Source organism: Aulonocara sp. 'chitande type north' Nkhata Bay, linkage group LG1 (assembly GCF_057382095.1).
Source record: "Aulonocara sp. 'chitande type north' Nkhata Bay isolate Kocher_YH1m ecotype deep benthic linkage group LG1, A_spYH_male_GT1.1, whole genome shotgun sequence".
NCBI classification, from domain to species: Eukaryota; Metazoa; Chordata; class Actinopteri; order Cichliformes; family Cichlidae; genus Aulonocara; species Aulonocara sp. 'chitande type north' Nkhata Bay.
In genome coordinates this window covers 4,056,919-4,074,551 of record NC_141344.1, presented here as the reverse complement: position 1 = coordinate 4,074,551, position 17,633 = coordinate 4,056,919, and the positions used below count along the sequence as shown (strand labels likewise).

Genomic DNA, 17,633 nt, shown 5'->3' with positions numbered 1-17,633 from the left:
AAGCCCCCAAAAAAAGAACTTTAACTTTACATGGCTTTAAAATATATGAAACAAAGTTGCCTCCACATTACAACATGTAGGATGGAACAGGTGAGGTTCAAACTCCAAACTTCAAACGGATCATGAAGCGATGGACTCTTGACTACTTGGATGTGCAAGTAAGGGTCCTTTTCACAGACACAACAAAAATCTTTTTTTAAATTTTATTTCTGCTGTTTTTATTACCAAAAATACAAATTCAAGTTGATGCAATACTGCAGATGACGTCCTATAAAATAAAGAAACGGCATGTTAATACTTTTAAAATTACAAAGTTGAATATGAGCAAAAACATCCACCAGTCACAGCAGGCATCTGATATCTCCTCCTCCTCCTTGGGTTAAACTGTATGCTGGTCGTTTTGCAGCGTTTAGATTAGAACAATCACTTCCCTTACACAGACTGTTAGTAAGTGAGAAGAGATATGACAATCAGTCTTGAAATTTTTTAAACATCATAAATTTTTTTTATTTTACCTTAAAAAAAAAGTCAGAATCTGCAGTATGTGCACTCTTAGTAACCAAGAGTGCACATACTGCAGATGAAAGGACCTAAAAAAAAGAACAAAATAATATGGTGGTGTTACCCTGATCATATAGAGCACAGACACATTTGGCTCCACTTTAGTGTCATTAACTCACTTATTATGAACCCAAATCACAGATGGATTAATTACAAGAAAAGTTTAATATTCAACTAACGTTTTGGGAGCGAGGTCAGGATGTTGGGACGCCTTAAACCAAGAGGCACAGAAAAATAAAACAAAGAAGAGTCTCTGCTTTGGAAATATGAACGTGGCACACGCAGACGAATGCTTCTGTGGTGGAAATGTAACTGTAGTCAGGGCGAGATGTTCTCTGTCAGGGATAACCACTCGCTTAAACTTGCAGTGTCTGCTGCCTGTGCTGACACACTTTCGCAATTTGTGACACCAAATGGGATCGACGACTGCCTGACAAAGTCCCACATGACCTACATGCATTACCACCCACAGGGAGTGACCTCAGATACATTTCTCAGCTGTTAGCTTTGCAGCTTTCAGACGCAATTAATAAAGTTGGAGTAAAACAAAAAAAACTTCAAAAATGTCATCATGTGCAACTTTGCAGCTCTGTTACAAAACTGTCTAGCTGACACCACAGAGCTGTCTAGTGTCTATGGTGTGTCTAGTTATGCTGTTGTTCACTCTGACGACAGATAAAAAGAAAACTTGCTAACAGGCCAGTGATTGAAATCAAGACCGCTATCATCAAAAGAAGATGAGGTTTTCCATCTGGACTAATTTATATTTAGTGGTTTATTAGGCGGACCCCACCACAGAACAGAGCAGACGTCAGTGACAACAGGCAAGAGGCTGATTAAGCCAGACACAGCGTGAAAAGGAGGAAATGAAAGTGAGGTGGGTTGCAAAGCTGCTTGCAGTTGGAGAGGTTTTGGGCAGGCTAAAGAAACTTAAACTTGGCTGCTACTGAGGTCAGCTGATCTGCCAGGTCAAATAGCGCAGTGCACTATCTGCATGTTCCTTGATTAATATTGGCTGAGAAACAAAATTAGCTTTTGTTGCATTTTTAAAAATTGCACTTTCTTTCATAGCGGTATGCGTTAGCAGTAGCAGCTAGCATATTTGTGCTGCTGATAGAATAGGGAAGCTAGTAACAGTTGGCACATGGTTGCATTGATATTGTTTTTTATGGGATGTGAAGGTGATCAGACAAATTCTGAACCCAAAGTATCGACGATCATCAGTTACACTGAAAAAGCTGAGCAGTTAAACCGAGTCAGGCCTGATGTTCACGCCGCTGCTTTTCACGTCTGTTTTCACTTCCTGATCAATCTGTCCGACCAATAGGACGCACTAACAGCTTCTACAGTAATATTGTTTTCTGTCCACAATATGGACATGCGCTGCGCTGCAGGACACCAAAACCATCTGAGAAAATGTCACAGGGAGAGTTTTTCAGATTTGACACTAATGGGAAGAAATAGTAAAAAGTAAATCTTTATGAGAAAGTAATGGAAGGTGAAGTAATGTAGGCGTGATGACACAAATCAGCTTGACAGAATATTTTTACATGGGCCGTTTTCAAATTCTTACATCTTTGGGATAAAGGATGTTAGGAGTTGGACTCTGTTCTGGATTCTGTTCATAACTTTTATGGACACCACTTGACGCCGCCAAAGATTTTGAAGTTTCCGATTTAGTGACGTAAGACTCAAGTCTTTGCTTTTTACGGCTCCCAATGGGATTTCATACAAAGTGCAGAGAAGGATAGGGCCTTGGAGCCAAGCTGGAAAAAGTGTGAGGCTGGGCAGCAATAGGGTTCAATTATCTTGAAGTCTTGCTCACACATGGGGGCAGACTTGAGCAGGAGATTGAGTGATGCACCATGATGCCATACCGCTATAGCGAAGATAGAGCCAAGCATAAAGGCTAAGAAGTCGCCTCTCACCTAAAGGCAAAGCTGTGAGTAATAACCAAATGAATAAGTTCATGCATACATGCTGCTTCCTCCAAAGAGTGTCCTCAATCCATCCCATCCCTTTGAGATGGATTGAGGAGCCACGTGATCCGGGCCTCTCTTCTTACATTGCTGCCCTACCGCCCCAGACCCAGATAAGTAGTAGAAAATGGATGGAAGAATCAATGGACCCAAGTCCTACCTAATTTCCTGCAGAGTAAACTGTTAGAGGTGCATGGAAAATGTAAGAAAAGCACCTGGAATGAGCCTTTTACTTAACTAAAAACAGGCTGCAGAGAGCATGCGGTTGGTCCGGTCCTTTAAAGACACGAGACAGGAGTAAAACCCCACTTTTCCTTTTTGAATTGCCCATCATTTTTAATCCTGCCACGTAAAAATGTAAATTAAAAGTCAGCCAATAATTATCTCCTATGATAATGAGAATTCCAGGTGAGGCAACAGGTCTTTGAGATAGAGATTTAATTTTCTTTCATCCTCTGCGCTGCACACGCATGCCGACAGAATTTCAAGCTGTTCTGTAAGGTGAGGTGGGGGGTGAGAGGAAGTGAGTTATGGATATGCCATTTTATCTTAATTTCCTCAGTCTGTGTGCATGCAAGAAACAAGGAGACATACTGATGAATTAACAGATCTTGTCACCGAGCTCCCGGTTAGTAAGCATCACCTTCTTAATCACTCATAATTTTCCGTTAACTTTTATTTTCCTGTAATCTTGATGTGTTTTTGGACGACTCCAGCAGGAATGGGGATGTTATCCCTCAAAGCTCTGAAGTGAGCAACGCAAGACAAATAAGCTGTGAAATGCTGGGTGTCAAATAAATGAATCAAAATCACTGCAGTCACAGACAAACAGACTAGAAAACACCAATCTGCATGCTGCTCATATCCTTTATTACTCCAACCTCACTCACCACTCAGGATCTGTCCCCTCGACTGAACTCCAAGGCCCACCAAAGTGAACTCCTTGTGCGAGTTTCTTTCTGACCACTTGCATCTGTGCCGTGGATCTTCTTCCAAGTGAATTATTTTTAGTAAGAGGAGGAACAAGGAGCCAAATTTGCTGAGTGGAGTGACTACTAGGATGGCATGGGATGATTGCGCCTTACTTGAACTGTGAGTGACACCCAGGTAAATATCATCTCCTCCAGATGTTTCTTGCACACTCTGAGCAACACTTAAAATACCAGGTTTCAATTTTTTATGCTCAAAAGATGTCAGTGAATACTATTGCTGCCATTCATCGTTTGAAAGAGCTGGGCTGAGGTCTGCAATGTCTGCCCTCCTGCCGGTGAGAGGACATGGGACTAAACACCCCAAAACACGTAGACTTAAAAACTTTATTTTCACATCCACGTCTTCTCATTTCAGGCATGTTCAAGCTGGGACAGCGGCCGCTTCAAGCCGATACTAGAAAGTTTATATTTTTAAAAACACTGACAAAAAGTGGAAATGTCCTTATAAAAATGTTATTATATACATCATAAACAGCATGAGCTATAAAAATACCTTCATTGACAAGTCTTAAAGTGAACCTAGCACCATAATCACAATCGAGTGATAATTGTGTCGCATTCAATATGACATAAACCGGCTTTGAACCATCGTTGTATTACAACACGAGCCCCGCCAATCCCAGCTTCCCTTTTTGTTATTCCTTTTGTCGACATGCTTTTACACCAACTGAACACTGGTGACGATCCAAAGGCCACTTCCTGCTTTGCTCCAGTCAACTTACGCTCCACCTTTGAGAACTATCAGGGTCTCTGCTAAAGAAGCTACTTAACAAACAGTAAAACTACAATAAGAGCCACAAAAAGCAGAACGAAAATATAACAAACATAGTCGTTTAAATTGGCATAACGGAACTTAACATGCATAAAATAAACAGATAAATATTGAAAGGTTTTTTTAAGCTGTGGTAAATGCCTTTGTAGGCATCGGTGAGTCTGCACCTCCACTACTTGGCTAGAGCTTCAACTCTGTCAGATTAAATACATTAAATACACTAGCAATAAAAGAGCTGCCTTAGAATCAAAAATATATGGATTAGACTTGAAAATATGGAAATCTTTTGTGGTTGAGGGATCGCGTGGTTTTGTGAGGTATGAACACGTCCCTGTAGAGTGAAAAAAAACGGACTTGAGTCGAGAGCTCGGGCTCCTCCCTTGAAAGCAAAATCGCTTCCCTACAGACACATTTTGCGTCATTTAGTGTGTAATTATTTGACACAAATATTAACGGCTTACAGCCCTGTCAATCGTTTTTTCAACATTCCTTTCGAAAGAACATCGTCAATAAAACATTTCATCGTTTGTTCTGAAATGTGTGGACACGAGTCATCGCAGCCTTACGAACGTAACCTCTTGATGCAACAACCGAACCAATCAGAGTACCGCCACTGAAATGACTGGACTACTGTGATGCAGTAGATTGTTTCCTCCGCCGCCGCCTCGCTGACGGACAGAAACCTCATGAAAAGCTTGTGAAAGCACAGGGTGGGCGTCAAAGTCAGGATGGGGAGGGGGGAACGTGCATGTGTCACTCTGCTGTTTGGAGGCTTGCTTGTGCTTCTGACTGCTGCTGCTCTTTGTTCAGGATGATGCTGATGATGTCTCCCTCGTGCTCCTTCATGTGCTCCATCAGTCGCTCTTTGCTGGTGGACTCGAAGCCGCAGATGCAGCAGCAGAACAGGAGCACACAGTACTCCATGCCGGGGCCTGGTGGGGGGAGCTGGCCCGTGCGTGGATGGCTCTGGGACTGAGACTGAAGCTGTGCAGGGTCCTTTCCCTGGGGGCTTACGGACTCGGGGGACCACTTTGAAGGATCTGTGGGAGGTGTGGAGAAGCCCACTGGGCTGTCAGCTGACAGAGCAGCTTTAGTTGCTGATGTGGGTGTTAGCGGTGGATCCGCTGTGCTCTTTGCTTTGTCCTTTGAGTGCGGGGACACTGCCGGGCGCTCTGCCGCAGACTCTACCACCGCAGATAACTTCTGAGGAGCTCTGAAAGAAGCAGAGGGTAAAATCATGAGAAGAAAAATGTCACCCTCAGCGTTTGTACGGGACTGGAACTTTACAGGCTTTCGTTTCCTCCCCCCAAAAGTAAAAATAAGTGCAAAGTGCAGACTAACACAGTTGTTTCATTTTGTGGGTGTAGAACATGTGTAGAGGTCAGAGGTCAAATGTGACATGATATGCTAAATCTTTATATGGTACTTAAACAGCACAATACACAGCACACTTGTGAGACTCATAGTTTCCAAGTTAAAAGGCTTTTTGCCAATTTTCCACCAATCATCATCAGTCACTGAGCACCTTCGTGGATGCAAAGCAAATTTTAAATGGGACTCAGAGGTATACAATATTTACAAATTAAAAATAATTACATTAAAATGGCTCATAATACTGTAAACAATCCAGCAACATTTCCAAACAAACTTGCTCAGTGCTTTTATTATTATACTGTCATGAACTTTAACCTTTAACACGCTAACTGAGGCCTGCAGAGTCTGACGTGGGACGTCCAATCCTAGCAAGACTGTGGCATTGTGTTAACACATCTCATTTTTATTCATCAGGTATCTGATCGGCAGCAACACCCACCCTCTTAATTCCTATGGAAGCAGTGAGGACTGCATAAAAGTTCAGGAAACGTTTCCCCAGTGCAGTGCTTGCATGTGCATGCATTGCCAGAGCTGCATATTCAGCATGTTTTGCACGAAACCCTGCACACTACATCCTTATAACATGAAATTACAAATGATGAAGGCAAGTAGCAGAAAGTCATATATTCTTAACAAAAACAGAAATATAAGCGAGATATATCATTATTATTACTAAAACCATTATAACCTGTATAATCCCAGGACATGAAGATCACTGCCAGTTGATTTACTGTTGACATTTACAAACACTGAGATAAAACTTGAAAGAAGGCTGAAGGAACTGCAGTTTGTGTGCTTACCGGCTGCTCTGGGAGATTGCCTCGTTAATGGCTTTGTTAACCTGCTCGTAGTTGTAGTTCTGGTCTCCGGCGTGCTTCCACATGTGGGATTTGAGCGATGGCGGGTGACTGCACACATAGCCGCACAGAGAGCACCTGAAAGAGAGGAGGAGGAAAAAAATAAGTAAATAAATAAATAATGGAGGCAATATGAGAAAGGAGTGAGAGGGGCTCAAGCTGAAGATGATTTAATGTGTGTACTGAGGTTTTACTAATCCTTCTCCTACTTTCTATCAAGAGGAATCATCCTGACTGAACACTCCACGGGGGACACCGAGCTTGAGAGACAGAGACAAAGAGGGGAGAGAGGAAATCGGATTTGCAGCACGCTGCTGGACTCATTTGTCAAAATTAAAAAGAATTATGGAGTTTTAGATCTATTCAAACGCTTTCACTTGCAAATATCATTAAGGATAAAGACATCATGCGCCCTCCCCCCCGAACAGCTGACTGAACACGCTCAGAACATGTTATTTATAAAACAAGCCACGATGTCGTTAAAATGAAATCACATCGCAGTAGACTAGTGTGTGATAATGGCCCGTTTCTTTCTCCCAGTTACTGACTCACTTTAGAAAACGTATGCTTCGGCTCCATCGTCGTCTCGAAGACGCGATGAGGGCCAGTTTATTCCGGAAGCAGCAGATGCTTTTTGACACCACCAAGAAAAAAACCCCCACGATCTTTTTGGAGCTGACAGATGGTTTTGATGGTGCATTTAAAAATGCTCTCTTCTGCTCCATTTCACAGCGTTGTGCTTTTGTGTTGCTTCGCATCACGCTTGACGCCTCGAGGCCTCAAAGAGTAATGAGAAATTTAAAACTAAATAAAATAACAATCTCCACAAAAGGATCGGGGAAAATCTATAGCCAATTAATCCAGCCCGTCAGCATCCCACAAAGACTGAACCAACAGCCGTCAAACAGCTGCCTCTGACAGGCAAAGTCAATCAAACTCTGCCGTGTTCATTTGTTTGCTTTGCTTCCTTTCTGCTGCTGAGAAAACTGACAGCACGGAGCCAACGACTGGAACCAGATCCACCTTCTACAGGTGAAAAGGAATTTTAAATGGAAATGGAGTAATGTGACACACACACACACACGCGCACACACAGGTCACCAGCAAAGGTACCGTCATACCAAGTCAACCTCACAATTCTGTAAATGTGACAGTACTTGCTTTTTCTGTGGTGCCGTAAAAATCACAGACTTTAGTTTCAAGTCTTGAGTCACTCGTGGTTTCTTTATACTTTGTTTTCAAAGAGTCAGACTTAGGGCTGAACGATATATCGCATTTGCGATAATATCGCGACATGATCAAGTGCAATTTTCTAACCGCAAAGGCTGCGATTATACTGCGATTATATTATACAATTCATGGGCTGCATCCTCCTGAGGCCGCATTTGTAGACCGATTACGTCACAGCGACGCGCCGAAGGCTGTCCAAATTACTACCATATCCCAGAATTCATAGCGCGGCCCAGCCAAACTCCAGTTTCCAGCAATGGCGGCCGCTACTAAGTTTTAAAATTACTCATACTAATCTTTCTGGGTCACAAAATAAACTTTTAACATATTTTCAGGCGAGAAAGTAGCTGTGTAAACATCAAATATCTGCTCGGTTTATCAAGATATCCCATATTTGCAAAAGTGCTTCGACGTTTTCAGAGGCGTCTGCTACCCACCAGCTCGACAGCTAGCCGGGAGCTCGAGGGTTACTGATGCGGCCGAGAACGGCACAACTCCCGGCACATCATTTTCAGATCACCGCGGAGTTTCGCTGCTCGGGTTAAACGTAATATATAAGTCACTTAGACAACCTAAAAATGTTATTGTTGGGCTTTTTTCAGTGTTTTGTTTGTTCGTGAGTAAATCGGTTTGGCTGAGATTAAAGTTATTAGATTAGATAAAATAAAACTTTATTAATCCCCCGGGTGGGTTCCTCCTTGGTTTTCACACAGCTGACTAAACGTCAAACAGAAAACTTATTAAACAGAAGTATGAGACAGTCGAGAATTTACACCAGTGTCTGGTTATATTTTAGATAGCAAGAAGCAGACGGCCGAGTTTATTAAACTCCACCGAGACAGCGGTGACGCTAATCAGAACTAGACCGTCCAATTTCACGCCTTTAAACTTTAAAGGCGTGTTTGTGTGTGTGTTTATACAATTGCTATTATGTTTGCACTTTATGTGTAATGTTACTGACTGCAGAGATCAGTAAGATGTGTGTATTTTTTATTTATTAGTTTTATTTATTTAATATTATTTTTTAATTGAATGACTGTCTAGTAGTTCACAGATGTCGAAAAACTGAGTGTGGTAAAGCCACTGATTTTTTTTTTATGTATATTTCTGCAATCTGCACATTGTACTGACTTTCATTTTAATGTTTACACCAGGGTTCCTTGTCAGCACTTTATGCTCAGATGTTTGTAAGCTAAAAATAAACTATTGTGTATGTTCAAATATACTGTTGTGATTGAAGAAGTTAAATAAAAATGTCAGTCATCAATTCATACATCACCTCATGTCATCATAACAGAGGTCTGTCTTCCAGGAAAGAACAGTTTAAAATTAATGTAATATAGTATTGGCCATACTATATGATGTATTGCTTGTCTTTGTTTAATAATACAGAAGACAAAGACCTTAAAAAAATAATCGCATATCGCATCGCAATCGCAATATTGGGGCAAAAAATCGCAATTAGATTATTTTCCATAATCGTTCAGCCCTAGTCAGACTTTCTTTTATTTGTATAGCGACCAAATCACACCAGTCGCCTCAAAGTGCTTTATACTTAAGGTAGAGACTCTACAGTAATACAGAGAAAACCCGAAAGAGGCGACCCGCCGCATGAACAAGCGCTCGGTGACAGTGGGAAGGAAGAAACCTCCGGCAGCACCAGGCTCAGGGAGGGGCAGCCATCTGCTGCGCTCGGTTGGGGGTGAGGAGAGGAAGCCAGTGGTTTTGGTTTGTTTTTGAAGGTGCAACCCTAGAATAAGCGTGTCCCCCGAGGGGGGAGTGGTGACTGGAGCAGACTTCACTCGACATGTAGGTGAAGGAAACAGAGGTGATGAGGAGGTGCCGTGTAGAAATGCAGAGATGGAGCAGTTTTTGCAAACAGGACAGAAAAAGCTGCAGGGAACGAAGAGGTAGTCCACCTGTGTGGAGGAAGGTGCACACAGGTGGACTACAACAGGTTGTGTGTGCCCAGTTCCATTCATGATGTAAACAGGCTCCTGTTACCGCAAAATCTAATAATGCATCACTTTTGCTGCTTGTACAAACCTGGGACATTTTATTTGTCAATGCTTGGTTACATCTGTGGCAGATCTCTCTCCATCCTCCCTCCACGTTGGGCGTGGCTCCCCGTGATTGGCCCTCTGCTCTCGACAGTGAGCCAGCATTTAAATCTGTGCAGCATCACAAGAGATTTGCTCCAGTGTGATAATCCCTGAAACCCTGAGATCCTCGACAGAAACCCGTTAACTGTTTCTGCCTCACAGCTGGAGACAAAAGGTGATCGAGGGCTTTGTGTTTGGGCTCCTCGACACCTTAAAGGCCGGTCCGTGAAAATATTGTCGGGCATAAACCGGTCCCTGGCGTTGAGACCGCTGATTAAGAGGACCCGAGGGAAGCTCGGAAAGCTAAGCAGAAGTTATTTGGAGAGGAGAGTGACTGCCGTTGGTTGAAAAGAGAGGTAAAAAAAACTTCAGTGGTGTTGCACACTATTTTATATTATTTTTTAAAGTCATTATTCAATACATTGTTATTGTTAACCCTTTAAAGCCGGTCAGAGCAGCACGCTCCGTTTTGTGTAACTATTTTTAAATCCCTGTAGAACATGAACCGTGTAAGCTAGCGCAATAATTTGTTTTGCATATGAAACTTACATCTTATGTCATCAGCTTGTCCTCGGTCACGGTTTCCTTCCACATAAATTGCATAAAAAGCGCTTGCAGGAACAAAAACATAATATTCCAGAAACACGCTTTCCCGATCCGATCAGCTGTTCGTAACACTTCGCACATTGAAACAGAAGTCACCGCTAACTATCACATGTCCGCCATTTCCTGCCCGAAACCGGAAGTGATGTCATTTTCGCGGAAAATGTAGTTTTTTTTTTAACTTGTAGGCCTTAAAAGCCTATACTGGTCATGTTTGACTTTTCTGAATAGTTTGAGATGCTTAGAACTCGAATTGCACTGCTGGAAATAGTTAATTTTGATGCACCTGCTGTTTTCTTTGCAAATTTGCATCATAGGATTGTTTTTTGTTTTTCCTGCAGTATATAAAAATTGCTGTGTCTCCAAAATAAAACTATGAAGACACTCAAAATTAATTTCCTGTTGTTGTAAACTATTTTTTGCAACTTTATTGTATTTAAAGTTTTGAGGGATAAACCTCTTAAATTTCTCCAAGTAGAAATATATGTAAACAAAACAAAAGCGATTTTCAATTTTTTTTGTAGTTTATTGCACTTTTTTGCAATTAATGTAGTTACTATGGACTTAATGCATACATATTATTAAAATATGGGCTATAACAGATGTATAGCAACTTGAAATGCTCCCACAAATGGCACTACAACATGTAAAAAAATAATATAAGCCCTGCCGGACTTGGTTCTATGGTAGGTCTTAAAGGGTTAAATAAATATCGTCAAATAATCGAGATCTCAATTTCAGTGAAAATAATCGTGATTATCATTTTAGCCATAATCGAGCAGCCCTAATTTTTAGTATAGATTTTTTTATTTTAACATTAATTGTAAGTGTGGAATCACATTATCTTATTTTGATGCTGCACTTCAGTCATTTATAACAAATATGTAAATTTCTTTGGTAATTTCTCCCACTTTGTTTTTTTATTCTGTGTTACTGGGAAGCCTCTGTTACCCTGCTATACAAATTATTATTATTATAAATCGGAAACTGAAAATTCAGACTGTGTCTTGTTAGTTTTAATTGAGTATTTGCAAAAAGGACACTGTAAGGAGCACCAGCAGTCGCAGCATGTTATGTCTAGCGTTCTCGCTGGGACGCCTCGCTTCAGAGCAAACAAAAGGTGTGAAAGTCACCAGAAAAGTCAAGATATCTCATCCTCTGCTACTTTACTTTTAAAGCAGTCCGTCTCCCTCAAGTCCCTCCTCGTTATGAAAGTGCTGCGCTAAAGAGAAAGAAGGCAGCGTCTGTGCCATTTTGAATGTATGGAAACGAGCGTTGAAGCCTCGCAGGTACCGAGGACAAGTGCTCAGTGAAGTGGAAATCAGCAATCAGAGTCTCGCTCGGGGTTGAGGATTTAACATTTTAAGGAGAGTCGAGTGTTGACTGCCATTCACTTTCTCCACCCGCCATCCACTAAACTTGCAATCAGAAGCCCACTTCTTAAATCTCCGGACTGAGAGTGCACGCACGTGGTCACAAACAGGTTCTGACCCACACAGGTAACCTACAGACCTTTCAAATAACACTTTAATGAAAATCTAAGGTCATATGTTCCCAAGTAAACACAATGCTGATTCAAAATCAACACTAGTGTAAAAGTCTGAATGTGTTTATTAACATGCAAAGGACACAAAACATTCAACTTGATTTTCTATACCGGCGGGCTTCTTTAGGGTTTCCTGCTGGAGTCAACTGATTAATCTCATCCTACTAACATATTTAAAAAATAAAGGCTGAAAGGGCTGAACGTGGGCGATGACACATTTTAAACGGATCCAAACTAAATTTAAGACGCAGCTGGCTGCATAAATTTTATGTTTTATCGACTGCACTGTTTTCACCCACCTACAGACTGCCGTCTTTGTCTCTGTGAATTTTGCCTCGACACTGGTTGAAACTACAGACTGGAGTTTGGAGGTAATTCGATTAGAGCACGTGTTCGTAACGCAGCCCGCAGCTTCTTCTGGACACACACAGCTCTTCCTTCTCACCTCAGAAGTGCAGCGGTCATTGTTATCATCGCTCCCTGCGGTGGGAGCGTGTTTGAAGTGTCTCACCTGTACTGCTCCAGCAGCTGCACGGCCTGGTGCTCCTGAGGGTGCCTCCTCATGTGGCTCTTTAAACTGTTCATGTTGGTGGTGGCAAAATCGCAGCTGCAGCACCTGCCGGGGGCATTTAGAAAGAAAAAAAGAGAGATAGAGACAGAGCAGCTTATTTAACTGGGAAATGCAGTTACAGAAGCAGCATTTTGATGTCAGTGTGTTGAGATAAAGGACTTGGAGCAAAGCAGGCAGGACATTCCTACTTTAACAAAAGAAATAAATCAGTGTTTTCTATTTCCTTACACTTGCACTGTGGCTGAGCGATGAAACTGGCACTTCCAGTAGCTTAGAGGCAGATACGGCACTGTACAAGGATTGCAGGAAGAGGATACACTCGACTCGCTGCCATCAGCCGCACAGCATTAAAGTCTCACACACACAGACACACACACACACTTCATTTTTAGGTTAATTTGGCTCAAGCTACAAACTGGTTTCTCCTGTAACTACAACAACTGCAACATGTGGGCTGGATTAATTGCACATATTAATATTCCAGCAACTGTAATTCAAGGAGAGAACAAACTGAGTTTATCATAAATTATTTATGGAGCTTTGGTTTATTGTGTGCTACATGGAAATGAATGTGGCCTTGCCCCGAGAAACTTAAACTTGTAGAAAGGTATCGCTTCCCAGTTTGGAGCTTTTGAGAAAGCAACAGGGTAACTGTAAATTCACATTAAAGCAGCTTTAAGAGTATTTTTGTTTCCTTTTCCTACCAAACTTATTTAAACATCTTTTTTTTAACAAATTATTTAACTTTACAGATGCTGAGAGGCAGGTTTTGACACATTAGGTCAGAGTCTAGAAAATTGCTTCCCCTGTCTTCTGACTTTATGCTAAACTAGGCTAAGCTACGCTATGGTTGCTAACACCCAGGTGTTGACAGTATGCGGGTCACCTAGCATATAAAAGGGTAGTTATATTGCTGGGTAATGATTTGTGCAACTAGTTACATGAGAAATGAGAACAGAAAAGTACTTATTGGCTGCTAACGCTACTAGAAATAAGAGCATTTAGGAACCTAATAAATGATTATAAGCTTACAGCAGAATATCAGAAGGTTTTCAGTCAAACCATTTCTTCCCCATAAACAGATAAGATAAGTACATTATATTTCCAGCTGTTTATTACCACCAGCACAGTTATGGTAATATTATGGGCAGACCCCGGAACGACCAGCAGGGCTCTGCAACAGATCTAACAGGGATCCTAATAAACTACAGTATGTAGTGGGCACTATGTTTTCATACTCGTGTTGAACGGTTTGACGAATGAATACTAATAAGAGTTTCAGGCATGATAATGGGCATCTTTGCACTCTGCTGTTTCCCTTCAAGTCCTTCTGTAATGCCAACAGATGATAGCAGCGATGGTATTACTGTCAGTGTTACTGTATAACGTTCAGACCTCATACTCAATTCCAATTATGTATTCCAACTCCTAACTGCACGGATTTCCTCTAACAGCTGACGGCCTGCACAGGCAGAGAACAGCTAGCGAGTTAGATTCATTTGTAGATTCATAGTTTTATTCTTGGACTCCATGAAAGTATTTTCTCAGAATTTAAAGTTCAAATTAATTCCATTTTATTTTATTTTTTACTAGGCCTTTGTGCAGGTAGATGTTTATCTCCCTTTGCACTACCCTAATGCAACTTTCTCTTCATTTGATACCCCAAAATGTTTAAGTGGTTGGATCTTCTGGGGGATGAGATGAACAGATGCCGACTTTCAATCAAGTCAAGGGTTAGAAAAGACATTTAACATTTCCTTCATACTGACCACATTATTTGAAACATTGACCATGTTTAATATGAATACAATGTATTGTCATGTAAGGTTTTCCCTGGACTCTATGACGCGCACCCTTTGATTCAGAAGGCTGTGGAAGCAGGAATAACTGAAGTATGGCTGTAACAGTTCTCACATCACTGTGGAGGAACGTTTCCTCACACTTTCTTTTTCAAAACAACATTGCTTCAATTAATTAAAGGTCTGCAGGTATTTGTTTATCCACCGCTCTCCTGAGGTCCCGCCACAGCATTTTAATGAGGTTGAGTCTGAAATTTGACTGGGTCACTGTAATTCTTACGTTTTCCAGTCATTCTGTTATAGATTTGCTGGTGAGTTTGGGATCGTTGTCCTGTTGCATCACTATTTTGGCCAAGTTCAGCTCGACTGACATGTAGCGTATACTTTGGTACACAGAGGAGTTCATGTTTGACTCAGTGACTGGAAGGTGCTCAGGTCCAGGGGATGCAAAACAAGCCCAAACCATCACTCCTCCGAAAACTGTGATTGGAAGTTTGCACGAGTCGTGTCTGCAAACCTGAGCCGTGCTGCCATGTTTAGAGAAACGAGGCTTTCTCCTGGGAACCCTTCTAAACAAGCCATGCTTGCTGTGCTGCAATGAACCTGAAAATTCGACATGCCAACTGAGGCTTGTAGAGTCTGGGATGGAGCTCTGGGGTTTTTGCAGCTTCTCTGACCTTGGGTCTGACCTTGGGTTCATTTTCTGGAACGTCCACTCCTGCCAAGAGTGCAGCTATGTATTAACACGCATCAGAGTGCTTCAGACAAGCAAACTGGTGAAACATCTGCTTTTATAGGAGGTGCTGATGATTAACCAAGCACATCTGATTAGCAGCACCTGGCTGCTACTTGCCTTTACAATCCTATGGAGGGAGTAAACATTTACTTCACTTTCACATGACTGTATGCAGCAGAAAATAAAACTAGGCAGACCGAGCCTGCTTTAACGGTGATGTAATCATACCCAAAAACAAAGGAGCAAATTTAAACCAGTGTACGATACTTTGGTGAAACACTGCATACATCAGAGCGCACAGCGGCCGTGCACACAGCACAGTGTTTGATTACATGTAAAAACATCGCAGCCTGTGCATATTTTTACAGTGACAGTCTTCTGTGTGACTGATGTGCTGACTTTCAGCTTTTATTGGAGGATGTTTACTTCCAGCTTGGGTGTTGAACAGCACAGAACTGTAGCCCTGTCATTATCCTTCTGCGCTGCACTCGAAGCTGAAAGTCTGCACTTCAACCTCCAGTGTGCTGGAGCACAGAGCCAAAGCCACAGAAAACGTGGCAGCCCACACTGTACTGCTGTGACATGACACACGTTCAGATGCAGGAGCTTCTTTCTGATATTAGACACTTTAAATGTGCAGTATGTGCATGTGAGCAGGCAGAAATGTGAGTTTTGCCAGTTTAAGTGTAAAAGTAAAAGGGTTGACCTTTACGTGTTGACATTTAATTTAGGCCTTTAATTAACAGTATTCTCATTATGGATTAATCTGCCCATTGACTTCTTGTTTAATCGAGGATTTGCTTTGGTTACCAAATGTCATAAAAAAGTGAAAAAGTCAGGGTACAGTTTTCTATCGCACACCTGAAAGAGAAAAGTGGAAGCCTGACATTTGAGAAGCTGGAAACATTTAAAATTAAAAAAAAAAAAAAGGAAGTCCAAATTGATTTCTGTGGACTGACTAGTCACTGCAGGTTCACTTTAATTTCAGGTGTAATTTGATCTGTCCTCATGAAAGCACGAGGGTAAGGGCATAACAAGCATGCAGGGACCTGCTTCATCCAGCCACTCATTTTCCTCACTGCCACAATATTAAAAAATCTCCTGTTTCCACCTGTTTACTTTGTGCTTTCCTCAATATTCCCACCTGCATGAGCCAGCAACACCCGACTCGGCATTCTCACACAAGTACCTCACAGGATTTTTGATCACACTGACTCTAAACTAAATTGGAAGCTGCCTGACCTTTACAAGAGCGAAAAGAAATCAGGCAAATATAATTCTGACTTTAGAGCACAAACGTCAGCGCTCTGTTAAGAAACCAACCTAAAGTTTGTGCTTTGAGTTAAATCTGTGCTAACACAGAGACAAAGTGAGGGCACTGTGTGACAGAGTGTGCCTGTGCCCACACTGAGATCGCTGTGCTGCTGGGAGCATTTCTAGGTGATTACTGCCCTCTAAAGGACCAATTTAAAATGACATGCAGAGCTCAAGTATCTCTTAAAGTAATAGGACATGAATGAGAATTAGCAAATAGAATTTAAATAGCTCAGTGTGCCTCAAAGGGGAACTCAAAACTAAAAAAAAAAGGCTGTCGCCATGCAGAAGTCACAGTGAGCTCTAAAAGTCCTCTTTTCACTTACAGTGGACACCAACAAACCCTTCACTATACACTCATGCAGAGTTTTATTTCTGACATGCAGGAAAAGCCAATTTTATGCAACTTGCATCAAACGAGACATGCAATGAACCTGAGAAACTGGAGCGCTTTCAGTCTACTTCCTGATGTATCAGCGTCTTGCTAAAGGTCATATAGCATTCCTGCAACCAGCATTATTCTGTACATTCAAATAAACAAACACAGCATGACGGCAAACACGAAGAAATGGAAAACTTTCCAAGCATGAAGAGCAGAACGTGAACAGTTTCAATGAAAAAGCCGCAGCATTTGTTCCCCACCAAACCTGCTGTCTCAACACGGGGGGTCAAGTTTAACCCAACACACCCCCTACAAACACACACACACACACACACGCACACACACAATTAATCAACGATATCTGCAAAAGATCTTAGGTGGTTTTAGGAACTTTAATATTCATTATAAAGATCAACTTTATCTCTTATGACAATGCCATACTAGAGGTTTTCAGTTTCCCACCACTACGAAGGATCCTCACTGAACAGAGGGCGTGGCTTATGACGCCTAGAGTCAACAATGTAGCTTTTAGAAACCTTCCAAGGCACCTCAACGCCCACTCACATCTTGCTTCTGGTTACTACAATAAGTCACATGATAGGGCGAGGCAAGGTCTCACAGTAGTTCCACCCAAAACCTCTGATGGTATTGACCCATGCCTTTTTTCACACCATGTGAGGCTCATGATTAATAGTAGGTCAATGATCCTCTTAAGGGACAACCTCCACTAGGGTTTAAATACCTGATTTTAGAGCTGAAGAAGCTACTTGGATGAGAGGTGAATGTCTTCACCAAACTTTCTGTCCAAGCTCCTT

At 41.8% G+C, this 17,633-nt stretch overlaps 1 protein-coding gene across 1 annotated transcript in view; it reads right to left on the bottom strand.

Annotated features, from left to right (window-relative positions):
• Nucleotides 1–176: 176 nt before the first annotated feature.
• The window catches only part of LOC147338537 (zinc finger protein 507-like), a 29,860-nt gene continuing 12,403 nt past the window's right edge, over nt 177–17,633 (bottom strand). Inside the window, exons 5-7 of the mRNA XM_086300572.1 lie at nt 12,528–12,632; nt 6,479–6,613; nt 177–5,517 (exon numbers count right to left, since the gene is read on the bottom strand). Coding sequence (XP_086156698.1) covers nt 5,058–5,517; nt 6,479–6,613; nt 12,528–12,632 — 700 coding nt within the window. The 3' untranslated portion in view covers nt 177–5,057. The remainder of the gene's footprint in view (nt 5,518–6,478; nt 6,614–12,527; nt 12,633–17,633) is intronic.